This window comes from Pecten maximus, chromosome 3 (genome assembly GCF_902652985.1).
Source record: "Pecten maximus chromosome 3, xPecMax1.1, whole genome shotgun sequence".
NCBI classification, from domain to species: Eukaryota; Metazoa; Mollusca; class Bivalvia; order Pectinida; family Pectinidae; genus Pecten; species Pecten maximus.
Window position 1 is genome coordinate 36384756 of NC_047017.1, and position 26845 is coordinate 36411600.

General features: G+C 36.9%; 2 protein-coding genes across 2 annotated transcripts; both read right to left on the reverse strand.

Annotated features, from left to right (window-relative positions):
• Positions 1–1043: 1043 nt before the first annotated feature.
• Positions 1044–26472, reverse strand: LOC117324042. The gene is made up of 4 exons (XM_033879652.1): positions 26422–26472; positions 20645–20879; positions 9855–9992; positions 1044–2443 (listed from the first exon to the last, which is right to left on the reverse strand). The coding sequence occupies exons 1-4, from the start codon at positions 26446–26448 to the stop codon at positions 2184–2186; spliced, it is 660 nt and encodes a 219-aa protein (XP_033735543.1). The 5' UTR covers positions 26449–26472; the 3' UTR covers positions 1044–2183.
• LOC117324041 lies at positions 3677–8256 on the reverse strand. Its single transcript, XM_033879651.1, has 2 exons — positions 7565–8256; positions 3677–5346 (listed from the first exon to the last, which is right to left on the reverse strand). The coding sequence occupies exons 1-2, from the start codon at positions 7995–7997 to the stop codon at positions 4721–4723; spliced, it is 1059 nt and encodes a 352-aa protein (XP_033735542.1). The 5' UTR covers positions 7998–8256; the 3' UTR covers positions 3677–4720.
• Positions 26473–26845: the final 373 nt, after the last annotated feature.

Below are 26845 nucleotides of genomic sequence, written 5' to 3' on the forward strand. Positions count from 1 at the left end.
GAGTTTTGAGACTGACCAGAAAACAAAACAGCTGATGGGCGAACATTTTGAAGTTTGTTATGGTTGTTCTCCTAGTGATATCATCTGTGGGCCTCCTTGGTGTCTTTCTGTACATATACTCATTATTTGGGTTGAACAGGAGATCTTCATATCTGTATTGTAATAACAGAGCTAAGTTGTTCAAAATGTGATTAGGTTAATCAATATTAAAATCCTGATTAAATAAATGATGGTAAAACTAACGTGATGAAACTATATCACGCCTCAGTCTTTCCAACATGCATAATTCAAGAGATATGTTGTACTCATACTTAAGTTTTGAAGTAAAGAATAAATGAGATTTGCGCTATATCAGATGATTTAGTTAATCACAGTTTGAACAACTGGGCCCACAAAATTATGTAGGGCGATTCTGAAAAACTTACAGAAAAGGACGAAACAAGTCCGACTAACAGAATCAATAAACACCAAGCTGGGTACTACAGGGGACTGAAAACACAATATGCACATTTATTTTCCCATATTCTATTCACCCACACAAAAAGCCATTTTCGATTTTCTATAAAAAGGACCAATAAAAAAAAAAAAAAAAAAACACACACAAATTAAAATCACATTAAAACAAATGTATTAAGTTTATCGCCTGTCCGGTTTATTTGTTATTGACGAGGATGTATCACACTTTGCGAAAAGGAAGCTATCAGTAAAAGACTAATGAGTACATTCGAACAACTTGCTAGAGAAACATTTGTTCCATTTTGATAAGATCACGTAAGCCTTCTGTAATCTGTTTTTTTTCTACGAAAGGATTTCTTTATTGACACATTCTAACGTCGACTTGAGAAATTGAGTTATTCTTAATTCCCGTCACCAAGATACATCTCCGTCGTTTTGAACTACTGGTCCGTGACCTCTCGGACCCACCACTTGATAATCACTCTTCTTAAATATTATTGTTGCGTTTCTGCTAACTCTTTATTTCTTCTGACACCACATCGTTACGTTAATCGATGAAATTAAAAAAAAAAACATACACAGGTATATAAAATTCCTTCAGTTTTATTAAGATATGACTTCCATTCAAAGTACTTGCCAATCAAGATATAACTAATTCCAATCCAATATATACTCCAGGAGTAGAACGTATAAATTCACAAATAATTCACAAAGTAAATAAGAAATGACTAAAGTAAGATCAATTCCAGCAGTATCCAATAAAATTCACTCCAATTCTTTTTAGAAGTAACCAACTTAAAGAAAATAACTGCACAATACAAGTTTCTTGCTATTCCTTATGACTTAACTAAACTAAACTACTCTACACATTTCTATACTCTCTATCTAAAACTAAGATAATAAAATCCAAAGTCTCTCTGCTAATAAGACCAACTCCAAACACTAACCCTAAAAACTCTTTAAAACTAACTCCATAATCCAAAGACTCACTCTGAAAACTCTTCGAACAACTCGATCTCAACAAGCAGCCCCTACTCTAAGTTAACAGGCCTTTATATATGGCCAGCAAACGATTCTTGACCAGTGACATCACTTACTAAACCCAACTACCTACACTATAGATGCTAAACTTAACCACTGACACAGTCTAATCATAGAATGACTTCATGGTCAAGTTCTATATATAAATCATCTAGGAACCAACTATAAACAGATCATAACCTCATACCTATTTATACCGCAGCCCGAGAATCTATTTTAATGCAGCCCACCCAATGACCACATACCTATTTATACCAGAGCTGAGAAGCAGCTCCCTGGATGATCGCATACCTATTTATAAACCTGTCCCCAAGACTGTCTATACACACCAGCCTCTGAGAATGACCACCAGGGTACTATATATCACCCCCAGAAGGGACTGACAACTATTCACATCTAATATACTTAGACCTAATAATTACACCACGACCCTAAACAACCTCCACTGGTTTTAACTCTATCAATTACTACTTAAAACCTTATCTCTGATCTCGACAGTCGTCAAGGCCAATTAGAGGCCAATTCCATATTACCACTAAACTGACCATTTACAATTAACCTCTTACTTTTTACTCACCTTAAAAATAGGAAACAAAGAAAAAATCCAAATAAATGAAAATGAGAACCTCACATTATGCTTATTTACATAGAAGGCACAACATCTACTTGCTTGATTCAGATTTTAATTATTTAAGCGAAACTTTTCCCGTCATACTGCAGTTCTTTTGTATGACGTCATCATGTATTTTAGCTTGCGTCACTGACGTGCCCTTAATTGTGGCTATTGTGTATAACGCGCACGCGAGAACAGACGTCACACAGCCAGAGAACATTGTCAAGTAGAAGGAATGGCCAACTTGAAGTGTCACGAATGACATCTGGTAGGAGATCGTGTTATAATAAAATGTAACGTATATCCAAAGGCATCCGACCAATGTAAGGCAAGCTGAAAAATAGAACAATGAAAAATTGAAATATACTAATAGGATATTTGTTAAAAACAAAAGATCGCATTTTTTAATTTATTGAATAAAAAAAATAGCTTTTAAAAGTACACCACCAAACCAAATTACACTAAATTGTTTTAAGCAGTATACATTTTGGTGCAGTGTAGTAAGCGTTATAAACCCCGCCCTTGGTCTGTTCCTTGGACAGGGATATCTCAACCCGAGTGTAAGAGTTTGGCCAGTAAGCACGAGGCTTGTCGAGTGCTGGCCAGCCAAACTCGTACACGCTCGAGGGTTGATATATCCTTGTTTGCGGAAGAGACCCATGTTTGATTATTTGTCTCACATACTTGCAAGCAAATGTAAGCTTTTATGAAAGTTTTTCATCGCACCATCTGCAATGCTCCTTGGAATGTACGTCAAATTACGTCATAATTTAAGACGTGGTTACTCAACGTAAAATGATGACGTTACGTTATTGTGGGCAGCGTCATATAGCGAGTGCCAGCTGCCTTTACCCCCTGTGTGAGATGGGATTTTCTCCCATACTTCACAGGGTTATCCGGCGGTTGCTAGGGAAAAGATTAATATAATCTATCATGGGTCTGTTCCGTGGACAGGGTGGACCCGAGTGTAAGAGTTTGGCCAGTCAGCACGAGGACTGCCGAGTGCTGGCCAGCCAAACTCTTACACGATTGATTATTTTTCTCACATACTTGCAACCAAACGTAAGTTTTTATGAAAGTTTTTCGTGGCGCCATCTTCAATGCTCCTTGGAATGTTCGTCAAAATTGATGACGTCATCATTTACGACTTTGTTACATCTTTCCCCTAGCAATCGCCAGATAACCCTGTGAAGTATGGGAGAAAAATCGATCTTTCACAGGGTGGGTAAAGACAGCTGGTACGTGCTATATGACGCTGCTCAAAATAACGTAACGTCATCATTTTACGTTGAGTAACCAAGTCGTAAATGATGACGTCATCAATTTTGACGCACATTCCAAGGAGCATTGAAGACGGCGCGATGACAAATTTTCATAAAAACTTACGTTTGGTTGCAAGTATGTGAGAAAAATAATCAATCATGGGTCTGTTCCGCGAACAAGGATATCTCTAAGAACCATAACTTTAAGTTTGTCCGGACAACTCCTCCTAAACTGAAGGGCCGATTTCAATGAAACTTCATTTACCTAGTTTCTATTATTATCAAGAAGGCAATACCGATGATATAAATTCAGAATGGCTTTAATAAACACAGACACAAATTACAATCAAATATATTGTACAAGTATATCCGATGGACTAATGGAAAAATATACAATATACTGGTAGAATACATTATTCCACATACCTATAACATAAACGAATGAACACACATATATACATAAAAGTAAAAAGCAAATAGATAGCAAATTTAGCAAGTTGAAAAAAACAACCTACAAGCACCCTAGTAATTCTACTGGGAGGGTGGGAGAGGCGATTTAAAAAGCAGCGGTCAGCAACCACTAAGCTAGCACAGCATGGCGTGACACTAATAACTAAAACGAGGCCGCGTTACAAGTTAGGCAAAGCTAGCATTAGAAAAACAGCAGATACGAAACTACCGCGTTACAATTTTAGGCAAAACTAGCATTAGAAAAACAGCAGATACGAAACTATCTAAAATTCAATTTACATATAAATACCACTTTACCTAGTTTCTATTATTATCAAGAAGGCAATACCGATGATATAAATTCAGAATGGCTTTAATAAACACAGACACAAATTACAATCAAATATATTGTACAAGTATATCCGATGGACTAATGGAAAAATATACAATATACTGGTAGAATACATTATTCCAAACCCGAAGATAGAGTGTTGGTAATGTGTAACTGCTGAAAAAAAAAAAAAAAAAAAAAACCTAGCCAGGTACTACTGAAGGTAGGTTTTTGCAAAAAACTTGTAGAGCAGCATGCTTGTCATCATTTGTGTGGTCAACATATCGTTTAAAACAATCACTAGCCCAATATCCCAATAATTGGATTTGGGAACCCTCCAAACCAGCCGAATGAGCCCATGTAGCAGCTCCCCGGCGGAACGAATGCCCCCCAAAGGAAGACTGGTCAAAACCGATATCATTCAATACAACACGCAAAGCTCTTAGAAATACTGAGTATGTGAGACAGGAACCTGATGATAACACAAAAAGGGGGCCGAGGGGGTCCTGGCCCGACACAAGGGCATTACGAATAGCCCGACAAGGACAGAGAGGGTGGGAATATAGCTTAGATAAAATCTATAGGGTGTTGCCTAAACTGGAGAGTTTTTACAATTTTTAGCGAAAGCAAAAAAACCCAAGGGTATTGTAACAAATCAATGTATTGAACATGAACAGAAGGGTTAAAGGCACCCTTAACCAAAAAATTGTTTGGTCGTAAAAACCCAAAAAAACCTGTTAAGCAGGCTGCCCAAAAAACACGATTGTTTTGGTATGAAAAATCCAAAGCATTATGCATTTTTAAAAGTACATGTGGTGATAAAGCAGTTTTACAAGACTGGGCGGTACCAAGTTCACGCTTTACACCTTTTAGGAGGTGTTGTACAGCCCAAGATGATGCAATAGGGTCAGGCAACCCTGCAGATTTGTGCAAAATTGATACAATGTTTAGATAACATTTTACACTGTTAAACTTCAAGTGTTTGACATCTACTAAATATGCTATATAGTGTTCAATAGTGGTAGTGTCAGCCGGTACACTTTCAACCTTATACACATCACAAATAGTTCTATATGTTTTATAATGCGTGGAGTAAGTTTCTGACGTGGAATTAGCCCACCCCTGTTTTTGTAGGCGAACGACTGTCTCTGATAGTCTCCCTTTTTCTGTCTGCAAGTCCGGGGTACCACCATCTGCAGAATACAAAAAGTGGAGACATATGTCGTAATAGTTCCTGCACATTAAAGTCATAGTATTCATAGCTACTCAGTATATTATATAGACGAGCTAACTGGTCATTTTCATGTAAACGAGAGGCACTATCAGCAATAATGTTCAAACGACCTGGTAAATGTTTTGCAACTATTTCAAAATTAAAGAGTGCCGAAAACCAAAATAGAACTCGTAGTAGAGTCATAATCACAGGATGTCTAGACGACCCCTTGTTTATAGCATACATAGTTGTAGTATTGTCCGTTGATACAATCACACGCTTCCCTGACCACAACCGACCCCACCTAGCTGCTGCTAAGACCACTGCAGCAGTTTCTTTAACATTGATATGTTCCGTAACAATAAAGGGAAGGTCTAGTGGCCAGTTTGTGTAGAAAAAATCACCATTGAAATATCCAGCACCGCCAAAGTCGCATGCATCGGTTTGTAATCCAGTTATGGGACGCTTGCATAAAAAATTCACTTTGCCATTAAAAACAGACATAAATTGTATCCACCATGAAAGATCCGCGAAAAATCCGGGGAAAGAATCACTTTGTGAGAACCTTTTGCACATTTTGGGATGAGAGATAACATGCGTCGAAGGAAGGTGCGTCCTCCTCTAACCACAATACTAGCCCAATTTAATTTTCCACACAAGGCTTGTATTTGTTTAACACTCGCTCTTTTCCTACATGAAAATGAACACAACACGTCATGAAATTCTTTCATTTTTTCTGGAGGCAAGCTGAGCGAAAGATCACATGTATCAATTTCAATCCCCAAGAATACCAGTCGCTGGGTAGGATCCACAACTTTTGACCAGCTTATATTAAAATCCAAACGACGTAGGACATTTAACAGTATACGGAGGGCTCTACTGCACAAGTGGAAGTCGTCCTCAATTATCAGAAAATCATCCAAGTAGGCGATGACCGTGACATTGTACTTTTTACGCATGATTGCACAGACCGATGAACTGAGTTTTTGAAAAATACTAGGGCTACGTGAATGGCCAAAAGGCAGTTTTGCATCATACATGTAGGTGGGATTCTTGTCCCCACTAAAAGTCCACTTGAGTCCAGTGAGTGGATATTCTGCACTATTTATCTGTACTGACCGGTAGGCGCTTTTTAAGTCAACTTTGGCCAGATATGAATATGACTTTATCAGTTTTATGGCATGACGTAAATCCATGTATGTGCAACTATTGTCCGTTGTGTAGGAATTTAAACAACCAAAATTAGGCATACTAGCGTCATGTATTAGGTTTACCGACAGCACCTAAAGCACTCACGATAGTAGGTTTTTCTGTAGTAATGACATAGTTCCCAAGACCAATCTCTGTCCGTATCTGTTCCTCAACCAGAGCCTTAAATTTTGACGTAGATCCATAATTATCACATTCGAGATGCTGATAGGGTCCATACATGGTAGTAAGTCGAAAACCATTCCGTACACCATCGAGTATCCACTCTCTCTCCGGATAGTCTATGATTGTCTGTAGTGGGAGGGGGCGTGGCCTTAACATCTACTCCCTCTCGGGGGCCCCGTTTTTTGAAACACCTTGTTGACGAACTCTTGGGTGACCATGGCCAGTAGATGAGTGATCAGTAGCCATACACACAGCACAAACATGAGCCATTCTACAGTTGTTTTTAAAACACTTGTCTGCATTGAAGTTACGACAAATTTCTTGCCCATTGTTGAGAAAAGGACCACGACGTCGGTCTTGATATTGGTGTACCTGTGTGCCATTCGTGTTTCTAGTGTGACCAAGTCTATTGTTTCTAGCATCAAGCAAGGCTTTGTTTGTTGTATTGTCAGTTTTGAGGAGGAGATTGAAGTCCATTAAATCTTGGCGATGTGTTCCCCATTGGAACCCCTCTGTGGCTTGTAACTCTCTATACTCTCGGTCATACAGCAGTACGCTTAGCCAAATATATTTTGAAGCTAACCGGAAAATCTTGGCAGAATAGTTCAAATATGGGGCGGGGTCGTCCAGCTTTTTATCCCTAATCAATGCATTCATAATCTTAATATTGGCATATCCCCACTGTTCGATTGAAAATCTATCTAGTGTTTTTTGTTTGCCAATGCGGAATTCCATTCCCCCGCCCATACATACGGTTTCATACGTCTGGACGGGGTCCTGCCAGTCGAAGTCTACAATTTTCAATGCCTTGGTTTTATGCTCACCTGATTCTGTGATGGTGGCAGTCCCGATCGGTAAGCCTCCCGAGGGATCTGAAGTTGGTGGAGTGGTGGTTTGTTGACTGCGGGTAGGAGACATGGCCGCCCCCGGCTCCTTATGCTTATCCTGGTTACGACAAACCGTTAGCTGACGTAGTTGTTCCTGTTCCTTTTCAATTTTTTGTCTTAGTTCTGCTTTCCGGCGAGCCCGTTGAAGTTGCTGGAGTTGTTGCTCCAGGTCTTGTAACTCAGGGTCGGTATCATTCGTAGCCACGTGTTCGTCTGCCCCATGATCGTCAAGGGTATCGTGATCAGAACTGTGATCGCCCTCCTGTATGGATTCGTGGAATTCGTCGTCGCTTTCTTCAGAATGGTTGATGTTCTGAATGATGTCTGCCATCTTGTTACCGGCATTGAATCTTTTAGGTCTAGATGACATTGGTGAGGCAAGATTAAAAAAAAACGATTTAAAAAGCAGCGGTCAGCAACCACTAAGCTAGCACAGCATGGCGTGACACTAATAACTAAAACGAGGCCGCGTTACAAGTTAGGCAAAGCTAGCATTAGAAAAACAGCAGATACGAAACTACCGCGTTACAATTTTAGGCAAAACTAGCATTAGAAAAACAGCAGATACGAAACTATCTAAAATTCAATTTACATATAAATACCACCACAAATATAGAGGACCATGTGAAGATGTGCATGCCACTTTTTTTCTCAAAATTATGGTTGCTATTGCAACTGGTCACTATAAACAAGTTTTCCAATAAGAACTATAACTTTAAGTTTGTCCAGACAACTCCTCCTAAACCGAAGGGCCGATTTCAATGAAACTTCACACAAATATAGGGGACCATGTGTAGATGTGCATGCCACTTTCTTTTTCTCAAAATTATGGTTGCTATGGCAACTGGTCACTATATTACTGGGTTATCTTAGTTAGCCTCTAAATAAGAGTTCCAATTCACCATTGACTTATGCAGATTGCGGGGGTATTAGTCAGCCATCCTGTCGACAGTTCTAGTTTTACATACATGTAATAGTGAGTTGATGTAAAGTGGGTTGATTGGGTTACACGTTCGTAAATGTGTTAGCCAATGAAAACGGTACTGGCCGTTATTTTGGATACACTTTAGTTTATGTTAGCCAATGAAAACAGGTCTGGTTGTTAGTTGGGATACAAATTCGTGAATATGTGAGCCAATGAAATCAGGACTGGTTGTTAGTTGCGATACACATAACGGACCTTATTGTTAGTTCGGGATACACGTTCGTGAATTTGTTATCATTAGTTAGGGATACACGTTCGTGAATGTGTTATCATTAGTTCGGGATACACGTTCGTGGATGTGTTATCATTAGTTCGGGATACACGTTCGTGAATGTGTTATCATTAGTTAGGGATACACGTTCGTGAATGTGTTATCATTAGTTCGGGATACACGTTCGTGAATGTGTTATCATTAGTTAGGGATACACGTTCGTGAATGTGTTATCATTAGTTTCGGGATACACGTTCGTGAATGTGTTATCATTAGTTCGGGATACACGTTCGTGGATGTGTTATCATTAGTTCGGGATACACGTTCGTGGATGTGTCATCATCTGTTCGGGATACACGTTCGTGATTGTGTTAACATTAGTTCGGGATACACGTTCATGGTTGTGTTATCATTAGTTTGGTATACACGTTCGTGAATGTGTCATCATTAGTTCGGGATACACGTTTGTGAATTTGTTATCATCAGTTCGGGATACACGTTTGTGAATGTGTTATCATTAGTTCGGGATACACGTTCGTGAATGTATTATCATTAGTTCGGGATACACGTTTGTGAATGTGTTATCATTAGTTTGGTATACACGTTTGTGAATGTGTTATCATTAGTTCGGGATACACGTTTGTGAATGTGTTATCATTAGTTCGGGATACACGTTCGTGAATGTGTTATCATTAATTTGGTATACACGTTCGTGAATGTGTTATCATTAGTTCGGGATACACGTTCGTGAATGTGTTATCATTAGTTCGGGATACACATTTGTGAATGTGTCATCATTAGTTCGGGATACACGTTCGTGGATGTGTCATCATCTGTTCGGGATACACGTTCGTGAATGTGTCGTCTTTAGATCGGGATACACGTTCGTGAATGTGTTGGGCAATGGACATTCAGTAATTAGTTGGTGTTCCAGTGATGATCATCAGTTGTAGAATACCGCTGTTCTAACCACACATTGATTTAATAAACTTTTCAAGGTATCATGTTATGTAGCCAAAGTGCCTTATTACCTGCATATCCACAAATTCTCGCTAACATAAGATAATTTCCTCCAACAGTTTTCCAACACCCCGGGACTGACACCACAAATCCTAGCGAGAGGAACACACTTCCTGCCATCAGAAGTGTCTTTGCGATGTCATAATTATCTGAAATAATGATAAATAATAATAAATCAGAGATAAGAAACGATCTAAATATAAATTAACACAATGCAATGCTGAATTCCTGGATAAAAACGTCTTGGAATAGAATAGAAATGTGGTGGTGGCAGTTTTATTAGAGTTTTTTTTTTTAAATGTTTAGTATTATTATCATCACTATCCGCCAATCTATAAAACGGGTACTTGATTCATTATATAATGAATAACTTGTTTTGACACGCTATGTTGGATATAATACTTTAAATTCATCTCACCAGACATATGACTACATATCGAAAACGTTAATTTGTAAATAGGCAAACTCTGTACAGTCATTGTCAATAGAAGTACACATCACATACAGATCAGATAAGCGCATCCATTGAATTGTTACTGAGCCGAGAGAGTTCCACATACAATGGGTAAAATTGGGCTAAATGAATATCACAGATGTTAGTTATATAAATACGGCTAACGTCTCTCAACATTATACTCAAGATTTTAGAACATTTCCTTCCATTTCTATGGCATTGGCGAATGGATGGCAATGGTAATGTGTTTTCTATTTCAGATACATTTGTATGTTATTTATCGATTTTGTGTTAGCAACATTTCGTTTATTTGAAGTACAGGTATATATTATGATGTCTGTAATGGAAGACAGCGCGCCGATCTCCATCCTATCACCTTCCATTGTTCTGGACAGTAACCAATGGAAATGTTAAAAGCTGTTAGTTACAAACGTGTACATAGAAGTTTTATAGCCCAGGTATTAAGTTTAATGAATTTAGAGTGAATTAGGGCGTGCATAGCGACAACTGTACCATGACAGAATGATATTAGGAATAAAAAAACACTAAAAAGTGCAGAAATATCTGATCCTATCATTTTCGATCACTTAAATATCGCTGAAGATATTGTTACACACTAAGCTGGTTCTGATTCACACAATATCCACATCCGTATATTTACAGAGGTTTACCTGAGGTAGAACATTCTGGTTATATGTTTACCTCGTGTCACGGTTTGTTTACAATACACATACGTTATATAGACAGGTACGGACGCCATCTTTGCTGATCTAAAATGCATACTAGCTAAACGCAATGTAGACTTTACCAAATTTAAGTACACAATACTACATTGAAACTGTGGTATAGTCAAGTTTATGTTGGGACATTTGTGTTATACTTTAAGACGTTCTAAACATACCGGTTGTAATATACTTCAACATTAAACCGAGAACAAAAAAAGGAAAGAAGGCCATAAAGAGCCAGGTCAATTCCAAAGAAATGTCACGTTCTCAATCTGAAAATGGGGGCAGTGACAAAGAAACAATTACGCATACTGATTTGTACACCCTTTCTAGTGAACACACATCTAACGAACCCAGCAAACGGTTAAACAAGTCCTAAAAGCAATGGAACCCTGATTATAATAATAACACCTGATAAAACTATTGGGCTAGGACAACTCTGTAGAGTTTCCGAAGGATACAGCAACTGTATGTTAGAATTTCATTTCATTATTCGCCATTTAATCAATACCTGTGTATGTATCACGTAATACCTGTGTATGTATAACTCAATACCTGTGTATGTATAACTCAATATCTGTGTATGTATAACTCAATACCTGTGTATGTAAAACTCAATACTTGTGTATGTATTACTCAATACCTGTGTATGTATTACTCTATACATTTGTATGTATTACTCAATACCTGTGTATGTATTACTCAATACCTGTGTATGTATAACTCAATACCTGTGTATGTATAACTCAATACCTGTGTATGTATTACGTATTCAATACCTGTGTATGTATAACTCAATACCTGTGTATGTATCACGTAATACCTGTGTATGTATTACTCAATACCTGTGTATGTATAACTCAATACCTGTGTATGTATCACGTAATACCTGTGTATGTATTACTCAATACCTGTGTATGTATTACTCAATACCTGTGTATATATAACTCAATACCTGTGTATGTATCACGTAATACCTGTGTATGTATTACTCAATACCTGTGTATGTATCACGTAATACCTGTGTATGTATTACTCAATACCTGTGTATGTATCACGTAATACCTGTGTATGTATAACTCAATACCTGTGTACGTATTACTCAATACATGTGTATGTATTACTCTATACATTTGTATGTATTACTCAATACCTGTGTATGTATTACTCAATACCTGTGTATGTATTACTCAATACATGTGTATGTATTCCTCAATACCTGTGTATGTATTACTCAATACCTGTGTATGTATTACTCAATACCTGTTGTTGTATTACTCAATACCTGTGTATGTAAAAATCAATACCTGTGTATGTATTACGTATTCAATACCTGTGTATGTATTACGTATTCAATACCTGTGTATGTATAACTCAATACCTGTGTATGTATTACTCAATACCTGTGTATGTATCACGTAATACCTGTGTATGTATTACTCAATACCTGTGTATGTATTACTCTATACCTGTGTATGTATTACTCAATACCTGTGTATGTATTACTCTATACATTTGTATGTATTACTCAATACCTGTGTATGTATCACGTAATACCTGTGTATGTATTACTCTATACATTTGTATGTATTACTCAATACATGTGTATGTATTACTCAATACCTGTGTATGTATAACTCAATACCTGTGTATGTATTACTCAATACATTTGTATGTATAACTCAATACTTGTGTATGTATTACTCAATACCTGTGTATGTATTACTCAATACTTGTGTATGTATTACTCAATACCTGTGTATGTATTACTCTATACATTTGTATGTATTACTTAATACCTGTGTATGTATTACTCAATACTTGTGTATGTATTACTCTATACATTTGTATGTATTATTCAATACCTGTGTATGTATTACTCAAAACCTGTGTATGTATTACTCTATACATTTGTATGTATTACTCAATACCTGTGTATGTATTATTCAATACCTGTGTATGTATTACTCAATACCTGTGTATGTATCACGTAATACCTGTGTATGTATTACTCAATACCTGTGTACGCATTACTCTATACATTTGTATGTATTACTCAATACCTGTGTATGTATTACTCAATACCTGTGTATGTATCACGTAATACCTGTGTATGTATTACTCAATACCTGTGTATGTATTACTCTATACATTTGTATGTATTACTCAATACCTGTGTATGTATTACTCAATACCTGTGTATGTATTACTCAATACCTGTGTATGTATTACTCTATACATTTGTATGTATTACTCAATACCTGTGTATGTATCACGTAATACCTGTGTATGTATTACTCTATACATTTGTATGTATTACTCAATACATGTGTATGTATTACTCAATACCTGTGTATGTATAACTCAATACCTGTGTATGTATCACGTAATACCTGTGTATGTATTACTCTATACATTTGTATGTATTACTCAATACCTGTGTATGTATCACGTAATACCTGTGTATGTATTACTCTATACATTTGTATGTATTACTCAATACATGTGTATGTATTACTCAATACCTGTGTATGTATAACTCAATACCTGTGTATGTATTACTCAATACATTTGTATGTATAACTCAATACTTGTGTATGTATTACTCAATACCTGTGTATGTATTACTCAATACTTGTGTATGTATTACTCAATACCTGTGTATGTATTACTCTATACATTTGTATGTATTACTTAATACCTGTGTATGTATTACTCAATACTTGTGTATGTATTACTCTATACATTTGTATGTATTATTCAATACCTGTGTATGTATTACTCAAAACCTGTGTATGTATTACTCTATACATTTGTATGTATTACTCAATACCTGTGTATGTATTATTCAATACCTGTGTATGTATTACTCAATACCTGTGTATGTATCACGTAATACCTGTGTATGTATTACTCAATACCTGTGTACGCATTACTCTATACATTTGTATGTATTACTCAATACCTGTGTATGTATTACTCAATACCTGTGTATGTATCACGTAATACCTGTGTATGTATTACTCAATACCTGTGTATGTATTACTCTATACATTTGTATGTATTACTCAATACCTGTGTATGTATTACTCAATACCTGTGTATGTATTACTCAATACCTGTGTATGTATTACTCTATACATTTGTATGTATTACTCAATACCTGTGTATGTATCACGTAATACCTGTGTATGTATTACTCTATACATTTGTATGTATTACTCAATACATGTGTATGTATTACTCAATACCTGTGTATGTATAACTCAATACCTGTGTATGTATCACGTAATACCTGTGTATGTATTACTCTATACTTGTGTATGTATTACTCAATACCTGTGTATGTATAACTCAATACCTGTGTATGTATAACTCAATACCTGTGTATGTATCACGTAATACCTGTGTATGTATAACTCAATACCTGTGTATGTATTACTCAATACATGTGTATGTATCACGTAATACCCGTGTATGTATTACTCTATACATTTGTATGTACGAGGGGTGTTCCATAAATAATGTCATCTGTGCTTTATTTCGCGGAAATCGTGCAATTTATGCACAAAACCACCTCGTGTCGATTGAGTGATCACTGGCTCGTGACACAGGTAAATATCTCGTCCACACGTTCACTGGCCTCGGTACAGTGTACATCGTTTCATAGCCTATTCGTTAGACTAGACACAAAATGACAGTAAAACGAGCTGAAAATGTTCTTGAAATTAGGGCCTATATAAAAGGTAAGTCATTACTCGGCATAAAGGCTGTAGATATTCACCGCGAGGTGTGTGACATTTATGGGGAGGGCCAAATGTCTCACAGGACTGTTTGTAGGTGGGTAGGTAAATTTAGTGCTGGGCAGCAGCAACTGAAAGATGCTGCTCACCCAGGTCGTCCTGCAACAACTACGACCAAAGGTAACATAGAAAAAATCCGAAATATCCTCAAAACTGATGCTCGATTCACCGTAAGACAATTGGCTCGAATGACAAACTTGTCGTTAGCAAGAGTTCATGCAATTTTGAAGAAACACCTAAAAGTTAGAAAGATAAATGCAAGATGGATACCCCATTTGTTAACGGATGAGCAAAAGAAGACGCGTGTAACAATGGCAAACAAACTTCTCAAAATGTACCCAAAATATAGTAAAAAGGCTTTTGATAATATAGTCACTGGTGATGAGACCTGGGTGTATTATTTTGAACCAAAGCGGAAGGTTGCCAACCGAATATGGGCCACTAAAAATGCCAGACGCCCAAGTATTGCCAAACGAATACGAACGGTAAAGAAGGTTTTGTATGCTATTTTTTTCACTAATAAGGGTCCAGCTATTCAAATCCCGGTGCCAAAAGGCAGAACGGTCACAGGCAAGTTCTATAAAAACGTTGTTCTGAGAAAGTTGAAGAACTACTACAAAAGTCGCCGCCCCAAAACAGGACTTAAGTATGTCCGACTTTTGCATGATAATGCACCCGCTCACAAGGCACGTATTGTGACTGACTTTTTGGAGTCAGAGAAGGTTACCGTCCTTCCGCACCCTCCGTATTCGCCAGACTTGGCCCCCTGCGACTATTTTCTCTTTCCAAAACTTAAATATCATTTATCGGGAAGGAGATACAATTCGAGAAATGCCCTTGGATCTGCTGTTTATCAGTGTCTGATGGGTGTACCCATTGAAGAGTATAAAAAATGCTTCCAAAAATGGATTGACCGGCTAAAAAGGTGTGTTCACGCTGGCGGAGAGTATTTTGAAGGGCAGAGCAAATTAAAATGAACAAAAGCACTTCCGCTGTATGAACACCGATGCAAGTGACATTATTTTTGGAACACCCCTCGTATTACTCAATACATATGTATGTATAACTCAATACCTGTGTATGTTTAACTCAATACCTGTGTATGTATTACGTATTCAGTACCTGTGTATGTATTACGTATTCAATACCTGTGTATGTATTACTCAATACCTGTGTATGTATTACTCAATACATGTGTATGTATAACTCAATACATGTGTGTGTATTACTCAATACCTGTGTATCTATTATTCAATACCTGTGTATGTATAACTCAATACCCGTGTATGTTTAACTCAATACCTGTGTATGTATTACTCAATACCTGTGTATGTATAACTCAATACCTGTGTATGTATCACGTAATACCTGTGTATGTATTACTCAATACATTTGTATGTATTACTCAATACATTTGTATGTATTACTCAATACTTGTGTATGTATTACTCAATACCTGTGTATGTATTACTCTATACATTTGTATGTATTACTCAATACCTGTGTATGTATTACTCAATACTTGTGTATGTATTACTCTATACATTTGTATGTATTACTCAATACCTGTGTATGTATTACTCAATACCTGTGTATGTATTACTCTATACATTTGTATGTATTACTCAATACCTGTGTATGTATTACTCAATACCTGTGTTTGTATTACTCAATACCTGTGTATGTATCACGTAATACCTGTGTATGTATTACTCAATACCTGTGTATGTATCACGTAATACCTGTGTATGTATTACTTTAAACACGTGTATGCATAATTACTATCACTCAATTCCTGTGTTAATTTGCTTTTAAAATATGTGTCTGCTGTGCAAGCAGACAATGGTGTGAAGAATATAGTAAGATCAAACAACTCTTTACAGAGACATGTTTACGACGATTTAATATCCTCATATAGAAATACAAAACACAAGGTTTCTCTAATTCCATAACACGAATTTCAATACACTATATTTACACTTGCAAAGTTTTGTCACTATATAACAATACCAGACCGATTGGTTTACCATTCTTGCATGGAAACATTGACCTTTGAGCTTGCGTATGAAAATATGACAGGGTACGGGAACTACTTTCGCCAAGCACATGGCTTTGTTTACATTTACAATTTAAGTTACGCTTTGTTTACCATTGTTAAATGTATAAAAATAACATGTTTAACAATATTAAATATGATAATCTATCAAAATGTTTTTGTTATTTATGTTAATATCATAATAAAAAACAGAACTATTTTTTACCGCGGAAAAAAAGTCTCAATTTGTTGTGAAGCGTCACCATTGGCTGTTCTAATAATTGACTCCTCCCACTGTGTCCGACTTTTATATGATTTTTTTTTATTTACAAAGAAAAAATATTGTAATCACAAAGACTTATAGAAACAACATCCGTAAGTGTAAATATAGGGATTGGATTTCACTTTTATGTTAACCATGCTTTTATGGAGCAATTCCTCTAAGAATATATTCTAAATGGGGCGCTGGCGCGCCCCATAGAATATATTCTTAGAAGAATTGCTCCATAAAAGCATGGTTAACATAAAAGTGAAATCCAATCCCTATGTAAAAAGAAGGGGTATTCTCACTCGTAGACAACAGTGTCGTCGTTTGTGATAATTTTAATAAACAAGTCTATACCAAAACCTTACTGTCAACATATGTCACCCTCAACACTATATTGATTACAGGAAGAAACGACGCTATATCCCTGTCGATGAACTGAACAATTTTGTTTTAGAGAATATCAAAGATCACATTGGTGGAGGGAAAAGCACCAGCAGTTATTCCAACGCCTGACTGTTGTTCACCAACTCCTGGGCTATAGTAAATAAAAATCAGTGGTTTGGTGTTAAAGATCAGTATATCCGACATTCTGTGTGGCTATTCACCATGTCATAAGATATTCAGAAATGTGCAAACATCGAGATATATGTCACTTTTCTCTCCATTTGATGTGTGATACTGTTTGTACATACTCTATTACCGTATGACGTGTTTTATACATGGCTGTATGGTGACATAGCTGTACAATGTATGTTTATATTAAGGTTGATAGAAAAAAAAACGAAACAGCTATATGGTGACAGTTTTTATTAAGATTAATAAAGAGGCGAAACAGCTGCAGGGTGACAGTCTATATTAAGATTAATAGAAAAAACGAAACAGTTGTACGGTGACAGTGTCTATATTATAATTAATAGAAAGATGAAAAAGCTGTATGGTAACAGTTTATAACAAGATTAATGAAAAAACGAAACAGCTGTATGGTGACAGTCTATATTAAATTTAAGAGAAAGACGAAACAATGGAATGGTGCGGTTTGATGTTAAGATTGATAGCAAGACGATTCATTGTTCGACTGTTTCAAAAATAAAATTCTAAGGCACTATTTTCCTTAGTTTCTGTTAACTCTCTTGGCGATTTCTAGGTTGAATTTCGTATCCAATAATTTGCTAGTCAAAACCAGCCCTAAGTCCTGGATTCATGGGTCATATACGTTGTATCTCGTCACCTTTTAATATTTTCCCGTAATCTAATGTTTTGACGAAAATAAATAAAAACAACAAACTCTGTAGTTACCTGACGATCAAGGTCAGGATAACATGTTATACACGTGCTCAACACCGCTGATTTATGTTGGACGCGTAACCGTGTTGAAGTGAAGATTAACACTCGAGTAGGGATTTATAATAACAATCTGTCTGGAGAGATTTACGTGGCACGATTTATATTCTTGTACCCTGTGGTGTAATAGTAATGATATATATAGGGGGTACATGTTGTACCATGTGGTGTAATAGTAATGATAAATATCGGGGGATATAGGTTGTACCATGTGGTGTAATAGTAATGATATATATATAAGGGGATATAGGTTGTACCATGTGGTGTAATAGTAATGATATATATAGGGGGATATAGGTTGTCCCTGTGGTGTAACAGTAATGATATATATAGGGGGATATAGGTTGTACCCTGTGATATAATAGTAATGATATATATATAGCGGGATATAGGTTGTCCCTGTAGTGTAATAGCAATGATATATATAGGGGGATATAGGTTGTCCCTGTGGTGTAATAGTAATGATATATATAGGGGGATATAGGTTGTCCCTGTGGTGTAACAGTAATGATATATATAGGGGGATATATGTGTACCCTGTGGTGTAATAGTAATAATATATATATAGGGGGATATAGGTTGTCCCTGTGTTGTAATAGTAATGATATATATAGGGGGATATAGGTTGTACCATATGGTGTAATAGTAATGATAGATATAGGGGATATAGGTTGTCCCTGTGGTGTAATAGTAATGATATATATAGGGGGATATAGGTTGTACCATGTGGTGTAATAGTAATGATATATATAGGGGGATATAGGTTGTACCATGTGGTGTAATAGTAATGATATATATAGGGGGATATAGGTTGTACCCTGTGGTGTAATAGTAATGATAAATATAGGGAGTATAGGTTGTACCATGTGGTGTAATAGTAATAATATATATAGGGGGATATAGGTTGTACCATGTGGTGTAATAGTAATGATATATATATAGCGGGATATAGGTTGTACCCTGTGGTGTAATAGTAATGATATATATAGGGGGATATAGGTTGTCCCTGTGGTGTAATAGTAATGATATATATAGGGGGATATAGGTTGTCCCTGTGGTGTAATAGTAATGATAGATATAGGGGGATACAGATTGTCCCTGTGGTGTAATAGCAATGATACATATAAAGGGGGATACAGGTTGTCCCTGTGGTGTAATAGTAATGATAAATATAGGGGGATACAGGTTGTCCCTGTGGTGTAATAGTTATAATATATATATAGGGGGATATAGGTTTTCCCTGTGGTGTAATAGTAATGATAGATATAGGGGGATACAGATTGTCCCTGTGGTGTAATAGCAATGATACATATAAAGGGGGATACAGGTTGTCCCTGTGGTGTAATAGTAATGATAAATATAGGGGGATACAGGTTGTCCCTGTGGTGTAATAGTTATAATATATATATAGGGGGATATAGGTTTTCCCTGTGGTGTAATAGTAATGATAGATATAGGGGGATACAGATTGTCCCTGTGGTGTAATAGCAATGATACATATAAAGGGGGATACAGGTTGTCCCTGTGGTGTAATAGTAATGATAAATATAGGGGGATACAGGTTGTCCCTGTGGTGTAATAGTTATAATATATATATAGGGGGATATAGGTTTTCCCTGTGGTGTAATAGTAATGATAAATATAGGGGGGTACAGGTTGTCCCTGTGGTGTAATAGTAATGATATATATAGGGGGATATATGTTGTACCCTGTGGTGTAATAGTAATAATATATATATAGGGGGATATAGGTTGTCCCTGTGTTGTAATAGTAATGATATATATAGGGGGATATAGGTTGTCCCTGTGGTGTAATAGTAATGATATATATAGGGGGATATAGGTTGTACCCTGTGATATAATAGTAATGATAGATATAGGGGGATATAGGTTGTCCCTGTGGTGTGGTTACAACACCAGTATTACTTCCCCATAATTACTTCCGCTTTCACAAATGTGAACGTCTGGCCTGTGGGGTTTCTCTATCGTGTAGTTCGATTTTCAATTTAGATACGTTCAAATACACCTGAGCTATCCTGTCAAGTTTCGTAAATATTCATTGAAAAAAGGAAGCACAATTCCGTTATTACTTGTATTTTACTCGTTTGCATAAATCACTTAAATATTTGAATTTGACAAATACATGTTAGAATAGATAAGTTGTTGATTTACTTACACGATATACTAGAGTTAGGGTCCACATCCTGGCATACATCCATCCCTCCACATAGGACAATATAGTCCGCATCATTGAACGCTGAGAATAGTCCCGCGTGCTGCGTTCGAATGATACCTTCCTGATCCCATGTCACCCGATACCAAAAGGGCCAAAGTATGCCCAGGATCTGTGTGGCGAGGGTAAGGAGTAGGCTTGGGCACCAGTATACATTTAACGTGTCCGCCATGGCCTGCTGTCAACAAAATGATAGCACTAATGTACATGCAGTACATGCATTAATGGTTCTCATTGGCATGCATGAATGGTTGCTACTATAGAGCCCATGTAGTGAAACAAAATGCTGAACAGCCGGGTAGGCCATATAATTGTATAATTATTTCAGACCTTTAAAGGATCACAAGAAAAAATGTCGACAAATCATTTAAAGAAAAACATTTTCAAAATATATAAACACTGTCACGTAATTGTATAACAAGTTGACAACAGAAACAATTATGCGGTTGTATTAAAATTGCGTGTGTGTGTATACGTCATTTACAATGAAAGCTGGAAGGTAAATAAAACACCGTGTTACACAAATATCTGATGACATGCCTGTCAGCGAAATAAGCCAACCAATGTAATATAAACGAACATACATATCAGTTCTGATTTTAATCTTACACCTGGGCGTCGATGAATTTTACACTCGGGCAACGATAATTTCTATAGAAAATGAACGCCGAAGACGGGATCGGAAGAACGGTTGAGATCTTTTTCTCATTTTTGATGTGATAATGCTGTCCTTCAAGGAAAATAACCCGACCACGGAAAAAAATGATCAATTGGCGATAACTTGCAAAGATAACGGACAGGAAAAACACTTCTCATTTTTTGCTAATTCGCCCACAGTGGATGCGGGTATGACCAAATTATGCCTCAATCCACGAATTATGCAACATATACAGCAAAATCCGCGATCGAAATGACTGTAAGTCTCACAGTTTATCGGAATTATATATTTTGACATTGTCAAGTCCTATTCGATTGATTGGTAATAGTTAAATAGGAAAATTAAACATTTCCGTATTTTACACCTGTGGCAACGAAGACGCTCTTGAGCTTTGCACCCTGGCGCCGCAATTAGCTGACATGGTAGTGATGTAAAAAATTACCAGAGTTGGCCTTTTGATGATTTTTGTTTATGTAATTTTTTGCATTTATGCAATTCGTTACAATTAATTCACGGACAGACCTCTTTAAAGGGTCGAGGAAACGAAATTAAACACAGAAAAACCCTACCAACATTTTCCAAATTAATTCACGGACAGACCTCTTTAAAGGGTCGAGGAAACGAAATTAAACACAGAAAAACCCTACCTACAATTTTTTCTGAATTCAGCAAAGGTCTTACCACAATCCTTAATCATGTGGATTGTTCATATTCATGTTTAAAAAAAGAAGATCGTAATGGTGTGCATTATGCGCATATTTTATTAGGCTTGAAGATGTTTCTTAACATTACACTTGTGATAACGATGGAGAACAAGGAATATATATACAATGTGTGGCCGATTGTGTTTCCTCTTCGGGAGATTAAATGCGTTTTCTGCATACATCACCTCTGCAACTATTGAATGTATTTTTTAATGTTTTTTTTTAGAATAAGAAAAAAACCCGAGTAATACTGTGGCTTAATATGTATGATAATTATTGAAATAGGATATACGTATAACCTCAGTGACGTCATGAGGCATCTGCGCAGACGCGACATCTTTCGAATTGGATTGGAAGTTTTAAGTTTTGCGCGGCCCATCTTTGACCTGCGGTATTAGGATATACGTATATTGTAGCTTTTCGCCGTTGGGACCGTTAGGGCCGTTGACACCATATATCATGTGATGGAAGGCCAAATGCAGTTGGTGTGTCATGTGAACGGACATTACCAGTTGAACGTCTCACGGTTGTCACACCACCGGTATTTGTATGGTCTGTGTGACCAGATGTATCCACTGTATCCAAGTGGTCTGTGTGACTCATCCTACACTGGTCTGTGTGACCAGATGTATCCACTGTATCCAAGTGGTCTGTGTGACTCATCCTACACTAGTATGTGTGACCAGATGTATCCACTGTATCCAAGTGGTCTGTGTGACTCATCCTACACTAGTATGTGTGAGAAGATATCTTACTTTAGTCTGTGTGACAAATGAGAGACTTGTCTGTGTGCCCTGATTACACTAGTCTGTGTGACCGATGGTGGCTGATTACCTGAGTGACTGTGACTCGATATTAGCTGATCCGTGACCAATGACATTTGTGTTGTATCAGTGAGTCGGGAATAAGAATTACATGCAACTAGTGAGAGAAATGATAGGCGAGAGAACCATTTAGAGTGTAAGTTATGAATACCGTATATAATGTAGTGACTATTCTTCCCTTATGTATTGGGGAATCAGTGTTCAAGTAATCCCGGTCGGTTTTTGTTATAACGTGCTAGATAATCCCGATTGTTTTAAAATATTGCGGTTTTGTCGCTATTCGTATTGATTTAGTTATATTTTTTCAACTAAAAGAGGATTTTTCGATTAAGTTGATAGTCAGACTTTGCTGAATTCAGAAAAACTATTTTTGTACCTTTGCAATGAGCATATGAGATGGTAACCAATCCGGTACACCTGATTTCTCCGCTGGTGTTTAAGCAGTTTCGATTTGTCACCATGGGCTAATGTAAATAAGATGCATGTTACTTGGCGTAGGTAGGATTTTCTGTGTTTACAGGCCTATCCGTGAATGAATTGTAACGAGTTGCATAAATGCAAAAAATACATAACTAAAACCATCAAAGGGCCAACTCTGGTAATTTTTACATCACTACCATGTCAGCGAATTGCGGCGCCCGGGTGCAAAGCTCAAGAGCGTCTTCGTTGGCACAGGTGTAAAATACGGAAATGTTTAATTTCCCTATTTAACTATTACCAATCAATCCAATAGGACTTGACAATGTCAAAATATATAATTCCGATAAACTGTGAGACTTACAGTCATTTCGATCGCGGATTTTGCTGTATATGTTGCATAATTCGTGGATTGAGGCATAATTTGGTCATACCCGCATCCACTGTGGGCGAATTAGCAAAAAATGAGAAGTGTTTTTCCTGTCCGTTATCCTTGCAAGTTATAGCTAATTTATCATATTGTTCCGTGGTGGGGTTATTTTCCTTGAAGGACAGCATTATCACATCAAAAAAGGAGAATATAAGACTCTTTCATATGTGTATATGTAGGATAGGGCTATTCCACCCGAGGGGTCACAAAATGTGGTGAAACCCGAGGCTTGCCGAGGGTGTTACCACATTTTGTGATCCCGAGGGTGGAATATCCCTATCCTACATATACACATAATGAAAGAGTCTTTTTCTCTCATATCATTACCAAATTTCTGGCGAAAGTGTCCCTCAGCCATCCATTTTCTTCAATTTTTTAATTTCTTTATTTGACGTTTTTACTAAAAATACTTGTGATATTCTGAAAGATCATACCCGATTTAGGCAAACTAAGTTTGCACACAAATTTCATTCATTTTGTGGTTAAGTAATGAACGAATGAACAATTCGCCGATAACAATTGCCGTAACGTGACCGACTTTTACGTGGCCGTGATCAAATTGTCAACATCCGAGAAAAAGGAGTTCTATCAACAATACTCAAATCCAACGCTGAAATGAGTTTTCTAATTTTACATATACTTTGATTTGCATCTCGACATATTTAATCATTTCACGGAACACACTGTACTTTTAATGCCAAGTCACATTTTTTTTCATAAAATACTACGTCACTGCATGACGTCACGACTGCCATTGGAATTCCATTCATAGTTCAAAGCTATTGAGAGTGATGTCGATCTCGATCGCCATGACGTGGCGATGTTTCGTGGCTGGTAATTTAAAATTCATTGTGATTTTGGCAACTTCATGTGTGAACCAGCGAACAGTGACTCGATACGAGTATTCGATCTTTTCTGTGACAAAGGATATGTGTTTAACCGGTTTTCTTGATGGAATGACGAAGGTAGGTCATTCGATAACGATGATCATATTGAAAGGCTAGGATGACAGTTTTCCTGGTTACTCTATACAAACAGACTCTTGAGTTACAATTAAAATAAATATTTTTATATGAACATCGAGGGTTATCATTTTTACCGAATGTTCGTTCATTTAAGAGCCAATTCCCAACTTCCAAATACACAGGTTCCTGAGTAGGCCAAACAGTTACTGACAGTACAGTACAGTAGAGTAAACAAATTCCAGGCCCCCGTGCTGACGCAAACGGAACCATTTCATCGGTTGTGATGTTTGACATTTTCTTTTTTAGAATTGTTTTATGTGTGGCTTTTATTTTACTTCCTGCCATTGCCAGGTGATTGTGTGTGTTTACACTTTTTTTAATGACAAATGACAAACCTGTCAGGTGGGCCAGTCTGCACTGTGCTGTAGCTGTTACAACAGGCCTGAAGGCATAGTCTACAGTAACGGAGTTATATGTTCGCTCAAATGAAATGTATAATCGTTTAACCGTGTAGCCCTATTGGTTTATTGTTGATATGATATATAGTTAACTTATCTCAGAAAGTATGTATTTTTTATAGTAAAGTCCAACGTTTCAAAACCGACATCGACGATAAGGACTGTCGGATGTAAACACAAGCAGACGACGTTGTAAGAGTTGTCCCCCTTGAACGCAGATTACTCCGCGCGCGTGAAATGCTATGTAAGATTATAGAGAGCGCAGCTCGAACGTAGCGAACTTAATGGTAGAGATGTCTCGGAACCCCCCCCCCTTTTCCCCCAATATACTTAGAGTTCAAAAACTTTCTCAGTAACCGGAAACAGGAAGTCACGACAAGATCCAGTGTTGCGCAAGACTGTATTCAAAGTCACATTCTCGGGAGATAACAAAATATAAACATTTTAAAAATATGCAAATGTTTGACTTCACACTAGTTATAATTTGTTAATAAAATTTATCTCGAACAATTTCTTAATTTTTTATATTCAAAACGTAACGGTATAATTTTCAACGAAAATATTTCTGTGTTTTACGAGTGCAGCTCCGGTCCGTTCGAGTTGCATACAAGTTTACCAAATATAGCACAGAAAATAAAGAGGACTTCCGAATTTGTTTGTTGTCGTCTGCTGCTCGTCTGCTCGTCTGCTGTCCCGTCACCTTGTCATAGCTAGACTTATTCTACGCTTAGTTTTTGTAGTAAGTTATCTAAATCATAATTCTTGTTGATATATACTTTAATATATACTTTATTACAAACCAGTGTATAGATCTGTTGGCAATATATTCATTTTGTAGCTGATCAATAAACCATGGATTGCGAGTCACCACCTAGTAGACTAGATTATGTGTGTTTGTTTCTCGAATTCCATGGGCACCGGGATTGCTGCGCTCTCACATAGGCCATGCCTAAAATTATATTAAGACTCTATCATATGTGGTCATGTAGGATAGGGATATTCCACCCGAGGGGTCACAAAATGTGGTAAAACCCGAGGCTCCGCCGAGGGTTTCACCACATTTTGTGACCCAGAGGGTGAAATATCCCTATCCTACATGAACCACATATGATTGAGTATTTCTCTCTCATTCCCCAACCTAAAATATGCAAAAATAGGCACTATCTGTCGATGGCTTTCTCAGATAGACGCCATTTTTTCTCAATCCAAACTTTTTTCTACTGCATATAATAAAAAAAGAACAGCGCCAATCGATTTAACATACCCCATATATGCAAACTGTGTTCTTCATTTCCACAGTCTAACGTTGTTTCAGCAGCCCTGTCATTGCAAGCGAAGCCAAATAACTTAATGTCGGCCAAGCTAGTGTGTCCTTTCGCGTGAAAATATAGTTCCATGTTTTATTAATAAAAAAACAATAAAAGAACGTGATTTTTTACATAATTTATATCATAAATAAAAAAAAATATTAGATCTGGCCTAGCACATGGAGCAGACGATGTGTTTACAAATCTATAGAAATATCTACTTTCGGTTCGGCGACCTACTTTTGTATCATTGCGCGCGCGTGGCTATCCTACACCGGAAGCGAGGTAATACACACACAGCAAGCATGGGTGTATTTACCTGGACAAGACCAGTATGATATACCGGTAGGGATGAGAGAAAGATTTATCTTACATAGCTAT

Excerpts from the sequence above, each read along its gene's own strand:
- LOC117324042 (XM_033879652.1), bottom strand. The coding sequence starts at position 26,448 with ATGAAGAACACAGTTTGCATATATGGG. Across the intron at positions 9,993-20,644 it reads CCCTAACTCTAGTATATCGT|ATAATTATGACATCGCAAAG; the intron begins GTAAGTAAATCA and ends TCATTATTTCAG. Across the intron at positions 2,444-9,854 it reads GAGAATTTGTGGATATGCAG|CTTGCCTTACATTGGTCGGA; the intron begins GTAATAAGGCAC and ends TCTATTTTTCAG.
- LOC117324041 (XM_033879651.1), bottom strand. The coding sequence starts at position 7,997 with ATGTCATCTAGACCTAAAAGATTCAATGCCGGTAACAAGATGGCAGAC. Across the intron at positions 5,347-7,564 it reads TGCCACCATCACAGAATCAG|ATGGTGGTACCCCGGACTTG; the intron begins GTGAGCATAAAA and ends TGTATTCTGCAG.